The sequence below is a fragment of the Ochotona curzoniae genome, unplaced genomic scaffold (genome assembly GCF_017591425.1).
Source record: "Ochotona curzoniae isolate NIBS_2020 unplaced genomic scaffold, NIBS_Ocur_1.0 contig_4064, whole genome shotgun sequence".
Taxonomy (NCBI): Eukaryota; Metazoa; Chordata; class Mammalia; order Lagomorpha; family Ochotonidae; genus Ochotona; species Ochotona curzoniae.
Window position 1 is genome coordinate 3477751 of NW_024466107.1, and position 16577 is coordinate 3494327.

At 54.5% G+C, this 16577-nt stretch overlaps 1 protein-coding gene across 3 annotated transcripts in view; it reads left to right on the forward strand.

Moving 5' to 3' along the window:
- SLC22A23 (solute carrier family 22 member 23) overlaps positions 1 to 16577 on the forward strand; it is a 150027-nt gene that overhangs the window by 123225 nt on the left and 10225 nt on the right. The window contains exons 5-10 of one of the 3 annotated variants that reach the window (XM_040984042.1): positions 3927 to 4054; positions 12696 to 12798; positions 14128 to 14360; positions 15415 to 15447; positions 15537 to 15560; positions 16359 to 16482. In XM_040984042.1, coding sequence (XP_040839976.1) covers positions 3927 to 4054; positions 12696 to 12798; positions 14128 to 14360; positions 15415 to 15447; positions 15537 to 15560; positions 16359 to 16482 — 645 coding nt within the window. Of the gene's footprint in view, positions 1 to 3926; positions 4055 to 12695; positions 12799 to 14127; positions 14361 to 15414; positions 15448 to 15536; positions 15561 to 16358; positions 16483 to 16577 lie in introns of those variants that run through there. The other 2 variants (XM_040984041.1, XM_040984043.1) reach the window with 2 other exon arrangements.

The following is a 16577-nucleotide window of genomic DNA, read 5'->3' on the forward strand; positions in this document are numbered from 1 at the left end:
CCTGCGGGGTTAGCTCAATTGGGGTTCAGGAGAGCTTTCATCTTCTCTAATATATTTTCCAGCTGTGACAGAACACAGCGGATTTCCCACTGTTGCTCTTAACAGCAGCACATAACTCTGATCCCAGTCACCACAGTGCAGCCATGGTTGGCAGCCAGCCTTAGGACCTCTTCATCTTCCAAACACTGGGGCTCCCCTCCCTCCGTAACTTCCCTGCAGCCCCCCACCCCAGGCTATAGCCTTCACCTCCACTTTCTCGTCTCTGATAGGGGCTGCTGCTTGTGCCACCCATCAAGGAGCACCTGCTCCCTAGCCCACCCTGTGCCTCCTGCACCCAGGCCTCCTGCGGCTTGCCACTCTGCTTTTACCTTCCTGTGCACCCCAGCCACAGAGCCGCCTGCAGAGACTATGGCTCTGGCTTTTACCCTTGGGCCCCTGGGGTTGGTGGCAGAAGTTGTCCCAAGGTCACCTTCAAGGCCAACACTGGCAGAGAGTGCAGGACCACCGACTGCAGCTGCCTCGCAGCCTTTCCATTTTCCCATGGAAGACGATCCATTTCTCCAGGCTTCCGCTCTGTTCCTGCTTGGACCTGTGCTGTTGGCGGCTTTTTCATTTGCGTGGCATGATTGCATTGTGCATTCGCCAGGGGAGACTTCATTAAGCTCCATTTTGCGGCCACACCGCACATTATCCAAACCAAAACAAAACCGTTGCTGGGCTCATCTCACGGGCCAGCAGGCTAGCGAGTTTTCAGGACTTGGCAGGAAGTTTGGGTCTATGAGAGCATCTTACACATCTTAGTCCTGCACCCAGAGCACCCTCTGTGCCAAGTAGATCAGCACCTCCTGTGTGCCAGTCACTCAGGACTGTCTGGGCAGCTAGGTTTGCTGCTCCACTGTGCCCTGTGAGGGTGAGGGTATAAGGGCCAGATCCGGTTCGAGTGCTGGGATTCTGATCCCACCTGGGCCTTTGCACAGCTGAGTCGTCCCAGGCAGTGTTCGTGGGATTACTTTGCCTCAGTTTGCCCATCTATAAAGAGGGTGCCAACAGCATCCTGCCACGTAATGAGCCGAAAGGAGCGAGGCACCTGCAGAACTGGTGCGGTGCTTGGTGACCATCCGAGTCGTGCGGGAAGCTGCTGTGGGTCTGTCTGCTGCTGGAGACGAACCCAGGAACCCTGTCTCCTGGGAGAGCACCGATTCTGTCCTCCAGGCCAGCCGGCCGTTAGTGATGGTCAGGGTCTCCTGCTCCCAGGCCCTGCCTCTCTGCTCTCCTCACCTGGTGCTCGGCATCTCGGATTGCAGCTGGCAGCTGCTCCCCAGACTCACCAGGCCCTGGCCTGGGCAGCCCTGTGCTCTTGCCAGCTTTCTCCACCACATCCCACACTAAGGCATGTGCCTACGTTATTCTATACCTCTGAGTGTGGGTGCACAATTGTACATGCCTGCCTGCCTCGTCCATGCTAAGGAGCGTGCTGTGTGGGTGTGCACATCACACACACACGTACCTACCATCTCCCTCTGTGCCTGGACTGGAGGTCAGGAGTGAGCCCTAGCGAGCCGCATCTGGGGTGGCAGTGCTCTCCTAGAAAGAAGTAAGCGGGTGACCTGATGGCCACATGAGCTCTGGGTCTGTTTGTCACTTCCACCCAAAGTTCCCACCAGGCCTGTCCCCCACCACCCAAGGCTCTCACCAGGCCTGTCCCCCAACCCAAGGCTCCCACCAGGCCTGTCCCCCACCACCCAAGGCTCCCACAGGCCTGTGGTACCAGAATCCCATGTGGGTGCCAGTTTGAGTCCTGGCTGCTTCCCTTTCAATCCAGCTTACCGCTAATGGAAAAGCAGTGGAGGATGACTCAGGCCCTTGGGCCCCTACACCTGTGTGGGAGACCCAATAGAAACTCTTGGCTCCTGGCTTTGGATGGGCTCAGTTCCAGGCTTTGTGGCTGTTTGGAGAGTAAATCAGCAGATGGAAGATCTTTCTGTCTCTTCTCTCTGTGACTCTGCCTTTCAAATAAAAATTAAATGAATCTTTCCCCAAAAATACCTGTGCTGTCAGATTGATTTACATGTGGCCCAGCGCTATCAGAACCAAACCCTTATATATGTTGCTCATAGGGAAGGAAAATCTGAACCCAGTCAGATCACAGCTGTGTCTGCAGTAATGTGTAAGTGCAACTTGGAAGGCTTCAGTGTATGCATTCAGAGAAAAAGCAAAGGGTTAGGAGTGAATGCCCATTCAAGAAACTAGAAAAAGACAGAGAGCCCAGACATGTCACAAGGATACTTGAAGCAATACTGATGAGAGCCAGAGCATAGGAAGCTGGCGTTTGTGTGGCTTCATTGCAAAGTTCCAAATCAAGTGTGGCCAAATGAAATGGATGGTGTTGGTGTCAGTGTTGTATCTGAGCGTTTGCTTCAAGTGTGTGTTTCAAAAATTGTACTTAAAAATTAGAAGCCGGTAAAATAGATATTAAATCTGTCAAATGTGTGCCCACTTTTGATAGTTGATATGTATCTGTGCCACGGATGTCGTGGGCTTCCCTGGGGCTCCTTGCACGGCTGTCCATCAGCGAGTCCGCGCAGCGCTTGCCAGGGACAGCTGGAGTGAGCTGAGCCTTCAGGTCACACCACCCCAAAGGTGCCCGCAGGGGGAAGATGCCCGTCCTTCCTCAAGATGCAGCCAGAAGCAGAGAGCAGAACGGCCTTTGCTCAGCTGGCTGAGGGAGAGGCCACTCGTGGGCCTCACTGGTGATGGAACAGTGAGGCACAGAATCGCCGTTCGCTCAGCCCACACCACAGACAGCAGAGACGTGGTGCACAGGTGTGGAAGCAGGGAAGTGCAAGGTCAAAGTCCCGCAGGTTCAGCAGCTGCTGAGCGTTTGTTCCTGTGAGGTGGCACATTTCTCCGTGTTTTTTCATGAACTTGGTGAAAACCCCTTGTGCACATGTATTTATGTGGCTTTTCCGGCAGCAGAATGACTTGTCTAAATTCACAATTTTCTATAAATTCCTAAGGACCTTGCCTCTTAAAACAGTAGATTCCCATGTGTGGCTGGCAGGAGAGGTGGACACCATTATATAAGCCATAGCATCGTTGATACTGGATTTCATTGAAAAATGTCACCGTCAGCTCCTGGGAGCTGTCACCCAAGCTCCAGGGACCTCGAGGGTCGCAGCACGCTGGGCTGTCCCGTCTCACAGGACTTGTACCCTGGGCCCCTCCCCGTCAGGGGTCTGCTGTCACCTGCTTTGTAATAGCTTGATTGGCACATGGCCACATCCATGTCGTATCATGTAGGATTGAGGCACTCCAATGGAGACCAGTGGGCCCACAAAGACTAAAATGCCATGAGGACTTTTATAAGGCAGGAAGCGTGCTAAACCCCTTCTCCAAATATTCACCCCATTCTCTGACTCGTACGTGCCATCCTTAATGCAAATGGCAGAATCCAGGTATAATTAACCATTAGTGAGGGTTTTCTTTTCCTGGGGCTCCTTGTAAGATTGCCAGTGACAGAGGATTCGGGGAGAAGGCCAGGGGAGAGCCCACCTTCCAGCCTTTGCACTTCCAGAGAAGCTGCAGGGAGAAAAATTGGAAATGTATAATAGCCTGATGACCATTTGTGTTTTGTGATTTAAAAAAAAAAAAAACAGCGAAGCAGCAGCCTTTAGGGATGCCCTAATTTACACAACGGCTGCTTGAAAGCCTGCTTCGTGTGTGCCACGATTTTAAGCCTTAAGCTTTACACTTGCTTACACACACATGCACACACACAGAAATAAAGCCCCGGTGTGTTTTCTGGCCCTCTCTCTTACCCCGCGGAGCACTCCGGAGCCCATGGGTGCAGGTGGCTTGTCACCTGCCCCCAGAGCCCTGGCTGTAGAGTGGGGAGACACTCACGGGTCCCCCTTGTGTCTTTAAAGGATATTCCCCGAGTCTCTCCGCTGGCTCATGGCAACCCAGCAGTATGAGGCTGCGAAGAGGCTGATCCTGCACTTCACAAAGAAGAACTCCATGAGCCCAGAGAGCGACATCAAGGGCGTGATGCCGGGTAAGTGGACCACAGTGGGCAGGGAGGAGAGTACTGGGGCGCAGGCCACCCTCCAGGGCCCCCCCAAGGCCTGAGCCAGTGGTTACGTTGAACAGCAGGTGGTTTTTGCTACTCATGCACCTGTCACCTCTTGGTGGTGGCAGCTAAAATCTGGAAAGATGGACAAATCACCGTGCTCACCATTTTCCTGCTGTTGGATTTGCTCAAGTCCGAGTCCAATGCCCTGTCCAAATCCAGAAACAAGGTCTTGGGTCTTTTCTTTTTAAAATAACAGTATTTATTGGAAACATAGATCAGATTTAGAGAGGAGAGACAGAAAGATCTTCCACCTACTGGTTCACTGTCACATTTGAGTGCAGGGTCCCAAGGCTTTGGGCCATCCTCTACTGCTTTCCCAGGCCACAAGCAGGGAGCTGGATGGGAAGTGGAGTAGCTGGGACATAATAGTGCCTCTGTGGGATCCAGGCGCTTGTAAGGTGAGGACTTAGCCAGTTAAACATCACACCTGGGCTGGGCCCTAGCCTTTTCGACACACGATCTTCATGAATGTGTGTGGCCAGACTTAGAGGCTTCAAGATGCAGGGCCAGTGGCCTGTACAGTGCCACCATGCCCAAGCCTGACCAAGCATTGTCTGTGTCTGTCCATGCCCTATTTGTGAGACAAGTGCAAACTGGAAGGATAAGCTATGTGTGTGTGGTGGCTCAGGCCCAAACAACTCTACAGTCTCAGTCTCATCAAGCGTTTCTGCTGCTCAGCCTCCTGAGCCCCTCGCTGGCACCAGCATGCCTGCCCCAGGAGATCTGGGATGAGCGCTGAGCACACATATTTTAAGAATACCGATTGGCTAATTTGAAATACACAGTGATCAAGAAATTGCCCATGTGCCAGTTCACTCCCCCGAATGACTACAGCGGCCAGGCAGGGCTAGGCTGAAGCCAGGAGCCTAGAACTCCACCGGGCTCTCCCACTTGGCTGCAGAGGCCCAAGAAAAAGATTTATTTTTCATTTCAAAGTCAGATACACAGAGAGGAGGAGGAGAGACAGAGAGGAAGATCTTCTGTCCAATGATTCACTCCCCAAGTGACCACAACAGCCAGTGCTGTGTCGATCAAAGCCAGGAGCCAGGAACTTCCTCCAGGTCTCCCTCATGAGTGCAGGGTTCCAAGGCTTTGGGCCATCCTTGACTGCTTTCCCAGGTCACCATCAGGGAGCTGGATGGGAAGTGGAGCTGCCGGGATTATAACCGGTGCCCCATCTGGGATCCCGGCACGTGCAAGGCAAGGACTTTAACCACTATACCACCGTGCTGTGCCCCAGCATGTGCATTTTTAACACGCTCCAGAAGAGACACTGAGAGAAGTGGTACACAGATCTGACACAGAGTCTGCTGGTCAGTCTGTCCCAAGCCCTGAACTGCCAACCTTCGCTCCCAAGGACCTGGCATTGTTAGAAGATTGTCCAGGAAAAGAACTTGTGACCCCTTATCCTAGACACCTATACCTGTCCCCTGTGGTCAGATAGTCTCAAGATTAGGATCTATTCATTCACCCAGCAGGCACTGAGCAAAGACCTGCCAGAGAAGCCAAGCCTTGCCCTGCATGGCGCATGTGTGAAAGAGCAGACAGAATGGTTAGCTGTGCACGCCCAGCATGGTGAAACAGCCAGGCACATGGCTGGAAGGAGATGGGGTGTGGACACTGCGAGCATGGCTCTGGGGGTGAGGCTCCAACCCTGCAGGTGAAGGGGTGCTTGGGAGGCATGGATGGAGGAGGGAACTCTGGGGGGCCCCTACCTGGGCTCCCATCAGCAGAAGCGCCTCCATTGTTGCAGCTAAAGAACAGCAGATTTGCGCAGCCTCCCTGGGGTGTGCTCCCCGCTACACTTCAGCCCAGGCACAAGAAGGGTTCAGGATGCCCCCAAAGCTCTCACTTGCCTGGAACCAGAGGGCGGCAGCCACAGGTCTGCTTTGCCCGGAGTGTCAGATTCTGCTGCTTGCAGAAGGTGTGTGAGGTCCCTTCTCATCCAAGGACAGGAAACACACCAGGCCCATGTGTCAGTCACTTTCCAAAGTGATGTGTCAGTACTGACTCAGATCTCCTATTTGGTCCTAAGAGTATTAGAGGCAGCAGGCAGTAGATTCTCCCCGTGTGCTGGGGTCTCCTGTGTGCTGGGGTCTCCCGTGTGCTGGGGTCTCCCGTGTGCTGGGGTCTCCCGCGTGCTGGGGTCTCCCGCAGCCAAGCTGAGATGGGACCGCACGGAGCTGGGGAGGAGGAAGCCCCAGGAGACTGAGATGCTGGGCCCTGGGTCCTTCTGCCGCCTCCTCGGGGCCATCTCTGCCCACTGTGGACAGAGAGCCTGCCCGGCGCTCCTCCAGGGCCCATTCATTAGCAGGTGAATGCTCCGAAGTCTCAGAACAGAATGCATTTCCCTAATTAAATCATCACGCTGCTGCTGCTGGCAGGTTAAAATAGCGCCTGGGAGGGGAAAGCAGCTTGTTTGCCCAGTCCTCGTTATAATGATTCATTTCCCTTCTATTTTCGGCAAGAGGTATTAAATCCTTTCTTTTCTCTCTGTGTCTTTGCTGCTGAGTTTTTGCTGGTGTGTATATTTGTGCCGGGTGCAAGGTAGCCAGAGTGTGTGGCTTAGCAAGGAGGGCAGGTGTCCAGGCCGCTCCACGCAGGGCCTGCTGCCCATCTGTGACCCTCGGAGCTGTCAGCCACACCGAGGTCTCTAGTGGCGTGGACCCATCCACACATCCCTCTCTCAGTGCCCTCTGCCAGAGCTCACTCTGCCCGCTTCCTAAGTTGTGCATTTGCCTTGCCCATCCCCCTATGTCCCTTCTCCCTTGGTGGCCAGACCAGATACAAGCTAATGATGACCCCATTGCTGCAGACTCCCAAGAGACACCCCCAGATCCTCCCACTCCTCAGAGGCCACTTGCCTCCCCACCACCACCCCAAACACCCAGCCAGGCCTGCCTTGGTCTCCCAGAGTATACCATGGCCTTCCTCCCCATGGGCAGCCCTTGAATACTCACAGGACCCCTGAAGCAGGCTCTCCCGTGGCCAGGAGGGGTCCTGCTGCCCCTTCCGTCACTTCTGCATGGTGGCCAGGTGACTGTTAATGTGGGGGATGTCATGGAAAGTGTGGGTCTCAAATGTGATTTATTGATTTATTGTACTTGAAATTCAGTTATAGAGAAAAGGAGAGAGAGAAAAAAAAAGGATCTTCTAACTGCTGTTTCACTCCCCAAATGGCCTCAACAGCTGGAGCTGGCTGATCCCAAGTCAGGAGCCAGGAGCTTCTTCTGGGTCTCCCACACAGGTGCAGGGTCCCAAGGACTTGGACCATCCTCTGCTGCTTTCTCAGACTGTAAGCAGAGAGCTGGGATATGAATTGGCACCTATATGGGTTGCCTGTGCCACAGGCAGAGTCTTCACCTATTAACCACAGTGCCGGCCCCAAATCCATGCTTTAAAATCTATTTTCCACGAACTTCCTTTGAAGCATCCTCATGCCCCTGACATTGTGTCCTGACCTTGGATGTGCTGGAGGGAGACCCGGCTTTCCAAAACTTTCCATGCCTCTAACTCCTTCTGGACCATCTTCATCCTCCCCCGTTGAGTGTGTCTGATGTACTCAGTGGCATGTGCAGCCGAATTACTGCAGATACCTGGAAGTGTGTGCTTATCCTTCTCCCAGGGCCTGAGCTGCAGCCTTGGCCTCATGTGCCATGCCCAGGCTGACTTTTCTCCCACTCTGTCTTGGTTAGGGTGGGAGAAGGGCTTGACTCCCCAGTAACTGTACATCTACAGCAGAAGCAGGAGTGTGTGTGTGTGTGCACACGAGTGTGCCCCATCCACTAGTCCACTCCCCAAACGCCTGCACTGGCCAAGGAGAGGCCACAGCTGGGAGGCAGGAGTCAGAAACACAGTCCGCAGCTCTGGCTCCAGTGACTGGAGTGTCACCACTGCCACCCCAGATCTGTAGGGTCAGGAGACTGGAGTCAGGAGCCAACCCCTCGCTCATTCTGTCCAGAGCAGTGCCTGTGGATCAGGCATTTGGGTGTTAGGTAACCAGCTCAGCCCTCAACAGTGATCACAGCAGACCAGCCTGGGCCTTCGCGTCTCCCAGCAGCTGCTGCTCTTGTCTGTGGCATTTGGCTAGGGGAGCCAGATGGCAGGAATGATCCACACAGAATCCATGATCAAAGACGTGGATGGAGGAGCAGGTGTACAACACAGCAGCCGAAGGACTGTTCTGTGGTGTCCCAGCTGCTCCACCCTGATCCAGCATCCTGTGCATGTCCTGGGAAGGCACTCGGGGTTGGAGAACCTGCCTGTCCGATGGAGACCTAGATTGAGTGCCAGGCTGTTGCCTACTTTTCTTTATTGGGAAGGCAGAGTTATGCACACAGAGAGACAAGAGAGATCTTCCATCTGCTGGTTTGCTCTCCAACAAAGGATGACATACAAGTGGTCCCATGAGACGATAAAGATTTATTTATGTGAAAGAGTTACAAAGGGGAAGACACACAGACTTTTCCATCCACTGGTTCACTCCTCAAATGGGCAGTGCCATAGCCAGGAGCCTAGGACTCCATCTGGGTCTCTTATGTGGGTGGCAGGGACCCAGGCATTTAGGCTGTCTTCCACTGCCTTCCCAGGTGCGTGGGCAGGGAGCTGTGTTGGAAGTAGAACAGCCCAGACTTGAACCAGTGCTCATAAGGGATGCTGGCCTCTCGGGCAGCAGCACCACACCAGCTTCTCTAATGGAGCTTTAATGTTTGTATCACCCAGTGATGTCATGGCTATTGTGAGGTCATAGAGTGACACATTCCTCATGTGTCTTATGGTGGAGCCGGTGGAGCTGACCTGCGGAGCGTAGAGAACTATGGGCAGCGTCTGACACCTGTAGCTTCCAGTAGCTTCTGAGGTCCTGTCAGGTATATACTGCCCATTCTGTGCCATTGATTGGAGTATACTCCTTCTGCTTGCAAAAACAAAACAAAAGTTTACTGTGTCTAGGCTGCCCGTTTCTTTCTTTTTTTTTTTTTTAATTAATTACATTGCATCATGTGACACAGTTTTATAGGCACTGGGATTCCTCCACCCCTCTCCAGTCCCCCCCATGGTGGATTCCTCCACCTTGTTGCATTACCACAGTTCAAAATCAGTTGAGATTCTTTCATTGCAAGCATCTACCAAGCATAAAGTCCAGCATCTTGTTGTCCAGATAAGTTCAACGGTTTCTCTGGTCTGAAGGTAGAGCTGGCAGAGTATCATCCCAATCAGTTAAAAGCCCTGACATTACATCAGCAACAATTTATAACGTTATGGAATTAGTTGACATGGTATTGAGTAACCAATATGTTAAAAGAAAAAGAAAAAAAAAGGGATGCAAGTTCTGAATCACATCCTGTGACTCCTACATTGACATTTCAATTTTAGTTTATATACAACTGGATTCTATACACCTTAAAATGGCTATAGGTTACTATTCAACTGTCTCATGTCTGTTTTAATTTTAGTATTTAGCAGTTTATAGCGTTGAGGCATGATTTTGCTGAACCTGGCTGCTTTTCAGGTAATCTATAACTCTAACAAGGCATATGTCAATAGTTTAGGTGAACTGTTTTAGGAGGGGTGTGCAGAGAAATCTTCAAAACCCTAGTGAGGAGTAACTAATCTTTGTGTCCCGCCCAGTGAGTTATAAGTGCAACCCCACTGACCGTTTCCTGTCTGATTCTAAGCCTTCCTTGTTGTTCTCTGTTTACTATTCTAGATTGTTTGTTTGTTTGTTTGTTTGTTTTGAGGGGTTCCTGGAGTGATCCTGATGGTCATTACAAGAGGGTGTGGGGACCCAAAGTCGGAACCAGGCAAGGACCAGAGAAAGCTCCTCTCCCTAGTCCCAAAGGAAGTTTACTGTTCTTCTGTTTCTGTGGACCGCTCAGTGCTCCTGGTTGTTGTTCCGATGACCTTGGATCCTGCAAGGCAGGATTTGGGCTTCTTCCATCCCATGTGGTAGATCCAAATGGGGGTGGATGACCTCAGAGTTCTCGGCCTCCGAAGGCACTCCAGTTCCTCAGGCTGCCCTGTTAAGTTGGCCACATCCTCTTCCCTTTTGTTTTCATGGAGTCTCTCTAGTGTATTAAGAGACCATGTGTTGGGAATTTAGTATGTTTGCTCAACAGATTAATCGTCCACCTGCAAGCACTGGAATCCCATGTGAGCATTGGTTTGTGTCCTAGCTGCTCCACTTCAGTCTAGTTCCCTGCTTATGGGCTGGGAAGGAGGCAGGTCCTTGAGACCCTACCCCCACATGGGAGAACTGGGTGAGTCTCCCAGCTCCTCTCTCTCTTTATCTGCCTTTCCTATAAGTTAATCTTTAAAAAAAAAAAAAAAGAAAAAGAAAGAAAGAAAGCAGCTCGTGGAGTGATGACCAGAAGCATCCAGGCGCATTGTAGCGCATTCTGATGGCGTACAAGAATGCAGTGCCATGGCCTATTCCCCAGATGTATCCAAGTCGCTAAGCGACTCGTGGCTGTGTTTAGATTTTTAGCCCCGCAAAAGCCTGTCTCTTACTCAAGACAGCCTGTTTGATGGGAGGAGCTACGGAAGTCTGGACACATAGCCAAGGTGCTTGAGTACTAGAAGGGACAAAGCCTGGCAACTCTGCTGGCTTGAGGTCGCTTAGCCAGCAAGAGAGCGTTCTCCGCCCTTCTGTGACTGGTTAGTGACAGGGAGTTCCTCAAAATCTGTTTAATAAAACAGTCTGTACACAGTCGTCACTCCTTGGTTAAATGCTGTGTTTATCCTCCAGATTGTAATCAACAAAGTTTGTGCTAAAGGAGATGGAAGAGGATCACGCAGGGCTGAGGGTGGGGGTGTTAAAAAGCACCAGCTTGGCTGGGCGTGGTTGTGGGGATGCAGCCCCCCCTGCTGGGCAACAGGCTGGGCCTGCTCAGGCACAGAAACACGGGGAACAGTGTCTAGGGAGTAGGGACCCTAACCTGCTAAGCACAGTGTCCAATGTGTGTCTCCAAGTAACCTCAGTGCCCAATTGACTGGCCCAGTGGACGTGGAACCCATAGCTGTGGAGGGCTGTCCGAGTGTCTCTGAACACCTGAAACCCCATGGAAGACAGGCAGAGACCTCCCCAACTTGTCTTTATTGGGGAGTGATTTAAGAGGAAGTGGCCAGCACAGCACAGCATCGCCATATACCCATCCACACATTCTGTTTCCACTGTTGCTAACGTCTAATTTCCACAATATACAAGGGTCAAGACTAAGGCACTGGCCTCAGCACCCTGCTAGTATACGAGCTATTTCTGGAGTGTTCTAGCCACTTTGGGGCTGCGGTTAAGCAGGGTCCAGGCCTGCCCCTGGCTATCACTTCTCCCCTGTAGCAGTCTCTCAGTTGACTCTGCGTTCCATGACCTCCCCACTCCCACGTCATGTGTCAATGCCATAGCAGGCATTGTTGGTCACATCCCTTGAGTCTGTCTTGCTCAACTTCAAAATATTTGACCATTAACTAAAGCATGCACGTGAGGGGGTTTCAGAAAGCTGTGGAAGGACCCAGCCTTATAGCACAGTGAGTGAAACCACTGCGTGCATTCTACGTGGGTTCCAGTTCAAGTCCTGGCAGCTCTGCTTTCAAATCAGCTCCCTGCTAATGTGCCTGGGAAGGCTGCAGGAGATGGTCCAAGTGCTTGAGCCGCTGAGACCCACATGGGCGTGGAGTGCCAGGCCCTCGGCTTCAGCCCGGCCCAGTTGGATGAGTCAGCTGGTACAGTATATCTCTCTGCCACTGTGCCTTTCAAATAAATAAACCCTTTTTGCATGAGTTCCTTTTGGTGCAAAAACTCTGTTTCAGGCTATATGAGAAATGTAAAAATGTGGACCATGAAAAAAATTCTGCCTTGATTCCAGAACACTGTGCATTCCAATGAACTCATGACCCTCTCGTGCCATTTTGTCACCAGTTTTTTCAAGTTACCCTCACCAGTGCGCACACATACACGTGTGTGTGTGTGTGTGTGTGTGTGTGTGTGCGCGCGCGCATTCCTCTTGCTTTGCTACCTTTCAGACAGCCGTGTGCTCTGGGGCCAGTGTGAGGGAAGCAGCCATGGTTGCAGCAAGGGACTTAGTTAAGGGACCAGTGAGCACGTGGCTTTCCCAGGTGCAGCTGCAGGTGGCACAGACAGCGTAGCCACCGGAAGGACCAGGGCTGTTGTTTGTGGCTTGTCTGGCATCTGCTGAATGCCTCAAGGAGCCTGCAATGTCACCGTTCAGAGCTATCCTGAACTGAGTGCCCCACTTAAGCCCGTGCCACTCGTGCTCCCAAGATTCCCTGCCAGAGCAGCATGGAAACTCCTGTTGGCAGCACACTCAGGCCCCGTGGCTCCTGGGGAAATGTGAACTACAAAGTTCTGGCCTTGTGAACTCAGGGTCCTGAAAGTTTGCACCCTCTGCCCGGGCTTAAAGCAAATGCAATGTCTTTCTGGCCACATCCCTTTTCCATGGTGCTGAAATGAGGACTCAGGCTGGAGCTGCCACGGTCCACATGCTGACCCACTCCCAACCACATCCCTACCCCATCGCAGTCCCAGGACTCACGGGTCTCTTCCTTGCAGAGCTGGAGAAGGAGCTGTCCCGGAGGCCCAAGAAGGTGTGCATCGTGAAGGTGGTGGGGACCCGGAACCTGTGGAAGAACATCGTGGTCCTGTGTGTGAACTCGTGAGTTCCAGCCTCAGGGGGCTGTGCAGGAGGAAGCGCAATGGCAGGGGTCTTGTCGCCGGGCCAAGCCCCTCGCCTGCTCTCTGCTTAGGAGTCTCAGGGAACATGGCACCCCCAAGCAGAGCCTCCTGGCAGTGGGTCTGACAGACGACAAGAGCTTGAAGATGCTGCCTCGGTCCCTGCTCCTTATGCACCTGTCTGGGTGGAGCCTGTGATGGGAGCTCCCTTAGTACCCGGCCAGGGAACCAGTCCACCCTCGGATGTGCCTCCTTCTAGGACATCATGTGAGGCTTTCCGAGTCCCGTCTCAGAGAGATTTGAGACCAAAGAGGCAACAGGTGGCCTGCAGCTGACCCTACACACACACACCCACACACACACACACATACCCTGTAGGTGGTAGGGATGACCCAGTGTGAGCCCAGAAGCTTTCTAGGAGCCCCCTTCCCATGCTGCTCCATCCACAGTCTGCCGTGGCCCCAGTGCACCTGTAGCTTTTCAGCTCAATGGATATCTGGAGGGTCATTGCTTTCCCCATGCTGGCTTTGCTAGATTGCTCAGGGTCGGAGGTCACGCAGGGGTTTTCCACCTGTTCATGTGAAGTGTCAGGGCAGGGGCAGGGAGTTCTTCTCCATCAGTTCTCTGTGTCAGGGTTCCAGGCTCAGCTCCCTCTCCTGCCAGCATAGGACAGTCTCTGCCTGATGCAAACCCCTGCTGATGGGAGTACTGAGACCTGGGCCACCCAGGACCAGCCTCAGCCCACAGCCTCACACTGCCCAGGCTGCGTGAGGTCTTTGTTAGCCCTGGACACAGCCACCCTGCTGCCCTCTGCGCTGTCCCGGATCAGAGGTGAAAGATTACCCTTAGCCCTCAGCAGACCCACAGCCCAGGAGACCACCTGAGCTGAACCAACTTCCAGCTGGGGCCTCTGCATGGGGAATCCCTCCTTTCCCTCAGCCCCCCAGGTTCCCAGGAGCACCCCATGTTCGTGCCTGCTGTGCAGGGTGGACACACATTTTCCCACCAGGCACCTATGCCCCATGCAGGAAGGACACGGGGTGAACTCTGAGTTGGGACTGAGTCCCCTGCAGGCCAGCTGTCTGCCTGCAGCCCAGCTTCTCCAGGAATACGTTAGGTGGAGAACGGCAGGGCTGGGTGACGTGCGGGACAGTTCTCTGAATAAATCTCCCAGATCCCAGAACCCCAGAGACCCAAAGAAGTGGCAGACACCCAGGCAAATGGGCACTCTTAGAGGTCCTCTCTGATCTGGGAAACGGGCATGGCCGTGGCTCTGACGGCGCCAGCATACTCGGAAATTCTCTCTCCGCAGGCTCACGGGCTTTGGCATTCACCACTGCTTTGCCAGGAGCATGATGGGCCACGAGGTGAAGGTCCCGCTGCTGGAGAACTTCTACGCCGACTACTACACCATGGCCAGCATTGCGCTGGCCTCGTGCCTGGCCATGTGCCTGGTGGTCAGGTTCCTGGGGCGCCGCGGAGGGCTGCTACTCTTCATGATCCTCACGGCCCTGGCCTCACTCCTACAGCTCGGGCTCCTCAACCGTGAGTGTGCTGGGGAAGGGGACAGGGTGGGGCCTGAGGGCCTGGCGTAGAGCTGGGTGAGGCTTGTGGCATAGCCGGGGCCTGAGATTGGCAGCATGAGGGAACTGCCTGGGCCAGGACAAGGCTGCCTCCAACGGGGTACTGGGCCTCCCTCCTCCTCTGCCCCAGCTGTATGGTCATCCCACCCTCCTGAGGACAGCCCCCCCTGGGCTTGCCAGTCCTGGAGGCTGCTGTTCCACTAATGGGCATAAGCTTGTTTAAGGGGAGGGTGTCCTGTGAAGCTCTCCTTGGGGCCACAGGACCTTCTCCGCAAAGGCAAGGTCAGAGGATCCGAGAAGCCCCCACCCCTACACTCCAGCCCTGGTGTGTAGCCCTGCCAGCATTCAGAACAAGACTGCTGAGCCGCCTGCTGTGCCATGCCCCAGCAGCATCCCTTTGGGATAGGCTCAGGACACTGCGGGGCAGAGGGGTGGATGTTTGACATGGTGAAAGCCCCTCCGGTATGCAGGTCCCAGCAGCCTTTGCGGGGCGCACACCAGCCGACCTGCAATTGCACAAGGAGTTCTCCCTACCTTGAGCAGGTCCTAACGCATCTGTCCCTTGCTGGGATTCTGCCCTCACTGGCAGCGGGGCCTCACCGATCCCCTGCCTATGCCCAGCTCCCTGTGGCAGGGGCCATCAGCCGCCAAAGCAGTCCAGATGCCCTCCTTAGCCCTGAGTGGCAAGCCAGAGAGCTGAGAGTGGGCAGAAATGCAGCCAGTGTGGCTGGCCAGGTCCTCCCCTGTGGCCTGCTGCTCCCCGAGGACAGCAACAAAGCCAGGACATCTGCCCCTTGGCCCCAGAGTGTCTGTCTAAAAGGGCTCCAGCCCCCAGAGGCTGTTGAGACTTGAGCCCCTTCCAGATCTTTGCGTAGTCAGGCGTGCATCCCTCTGGACGGGGTTGGCTTAGAGATGGGCCACGCGGGAACACGCCACGGCAACTCTGCCCCTGACCTGCCCTCTTCCCCCTCCCTTCATCCTTGTCCATGCGCTGCCGTCAACGCCCGCCGGCCCAGTGATCGGAAAGTACAGCCAGCACCCGGACTCAGGTGAGCCGCGACATGCGTGCCCCCGCGTTCTCGTGACTGGCGGACCCGTGGTCTCACTGCCTCTCTTTCTCCCCCTCTTGCCCTCCAAGAGCTGCAGCTGAAGTTGGCCGTAGGTTGGACACTATACATTTGTCTCCCTCGCCCCTCTTGCTGTCGCTGCCAACAGCTACTCATGCTTTCCCTGGTTCTGTGCGGCTTCGGCTTGCATGCTTCCCCATGCCTGTCCCCCCTCTCCTGCCCCCCAGCACCCCGCGCTCAGCACGGCAGGGTGGGGGAGAGGAACCCTGGCCTGACGCTGATGTAGGCTGCTACATGGCCAGTGCCAGAGCAAATAGCAGGAGGCTCCTGGAGAGTCGGGCACCTGGCTGGCTGTGGTGCCAGGGGAAGCCACCGTGTCACATGCTCGTGGCACTATCTAACCACGATGAACGGCAGAGCTAGTGCCCTAGTTCTCTGTGCTATCCCTGCGCCTGCCTGGCCAGTGCCCCACCCTGGGGTGGGGTGCGGGGGTGGTGCCCACCCTGCTTCCCATACGGCCCTGGGTGAAGCTGGCTTGGGCTGCTCCTGGGCCCGCAACGGCACGCGGTGCTCTGTGCTGATGCTACCTTGCACCTGTCACCTCGCTGGCTTCTCCAGTCAGTGCTGGCAGGGCCACCCTGTCCCACGGATGGGCTGCTCATGGTGAAATGGCCCCAGCTCTGTGGAGGCGGGGCAGGAGGGTACCGACACTCAGGAGACCCCCCCACCCCAGCCCTCCTGCACACTGAGAAGCGGGCAGCAGGGAAGGGTGGGACGAAGGGTGGGGTGCCCGGGTGTGGCCATCGGCCTCCCTCCTCCCCGCCTGCCTTCCTGTCTGACCCTCTGTAAGCCTCCCCTCAACTCACTGTCCTTTTCTTCCCGTTTCCCTGTAGGAATGAGTGACAGTGTCAAGGACAAGTTCTCCATCGCATTCTCCATTGTGGGCATGTTCGCCTCACACGCCGTGGGAAGCCTCAGCGTGTTCTTCTGTGCCGAGATCACCCCCACCGTCATCAGGTACGTGACGGGGCCGTGTGCGTCCGTGTGGGACTGTCTCCTAAAGAATGAAGGTATGTGGCATGGCAGCTGTGCAGCTCACAGCCAGCCTGGCT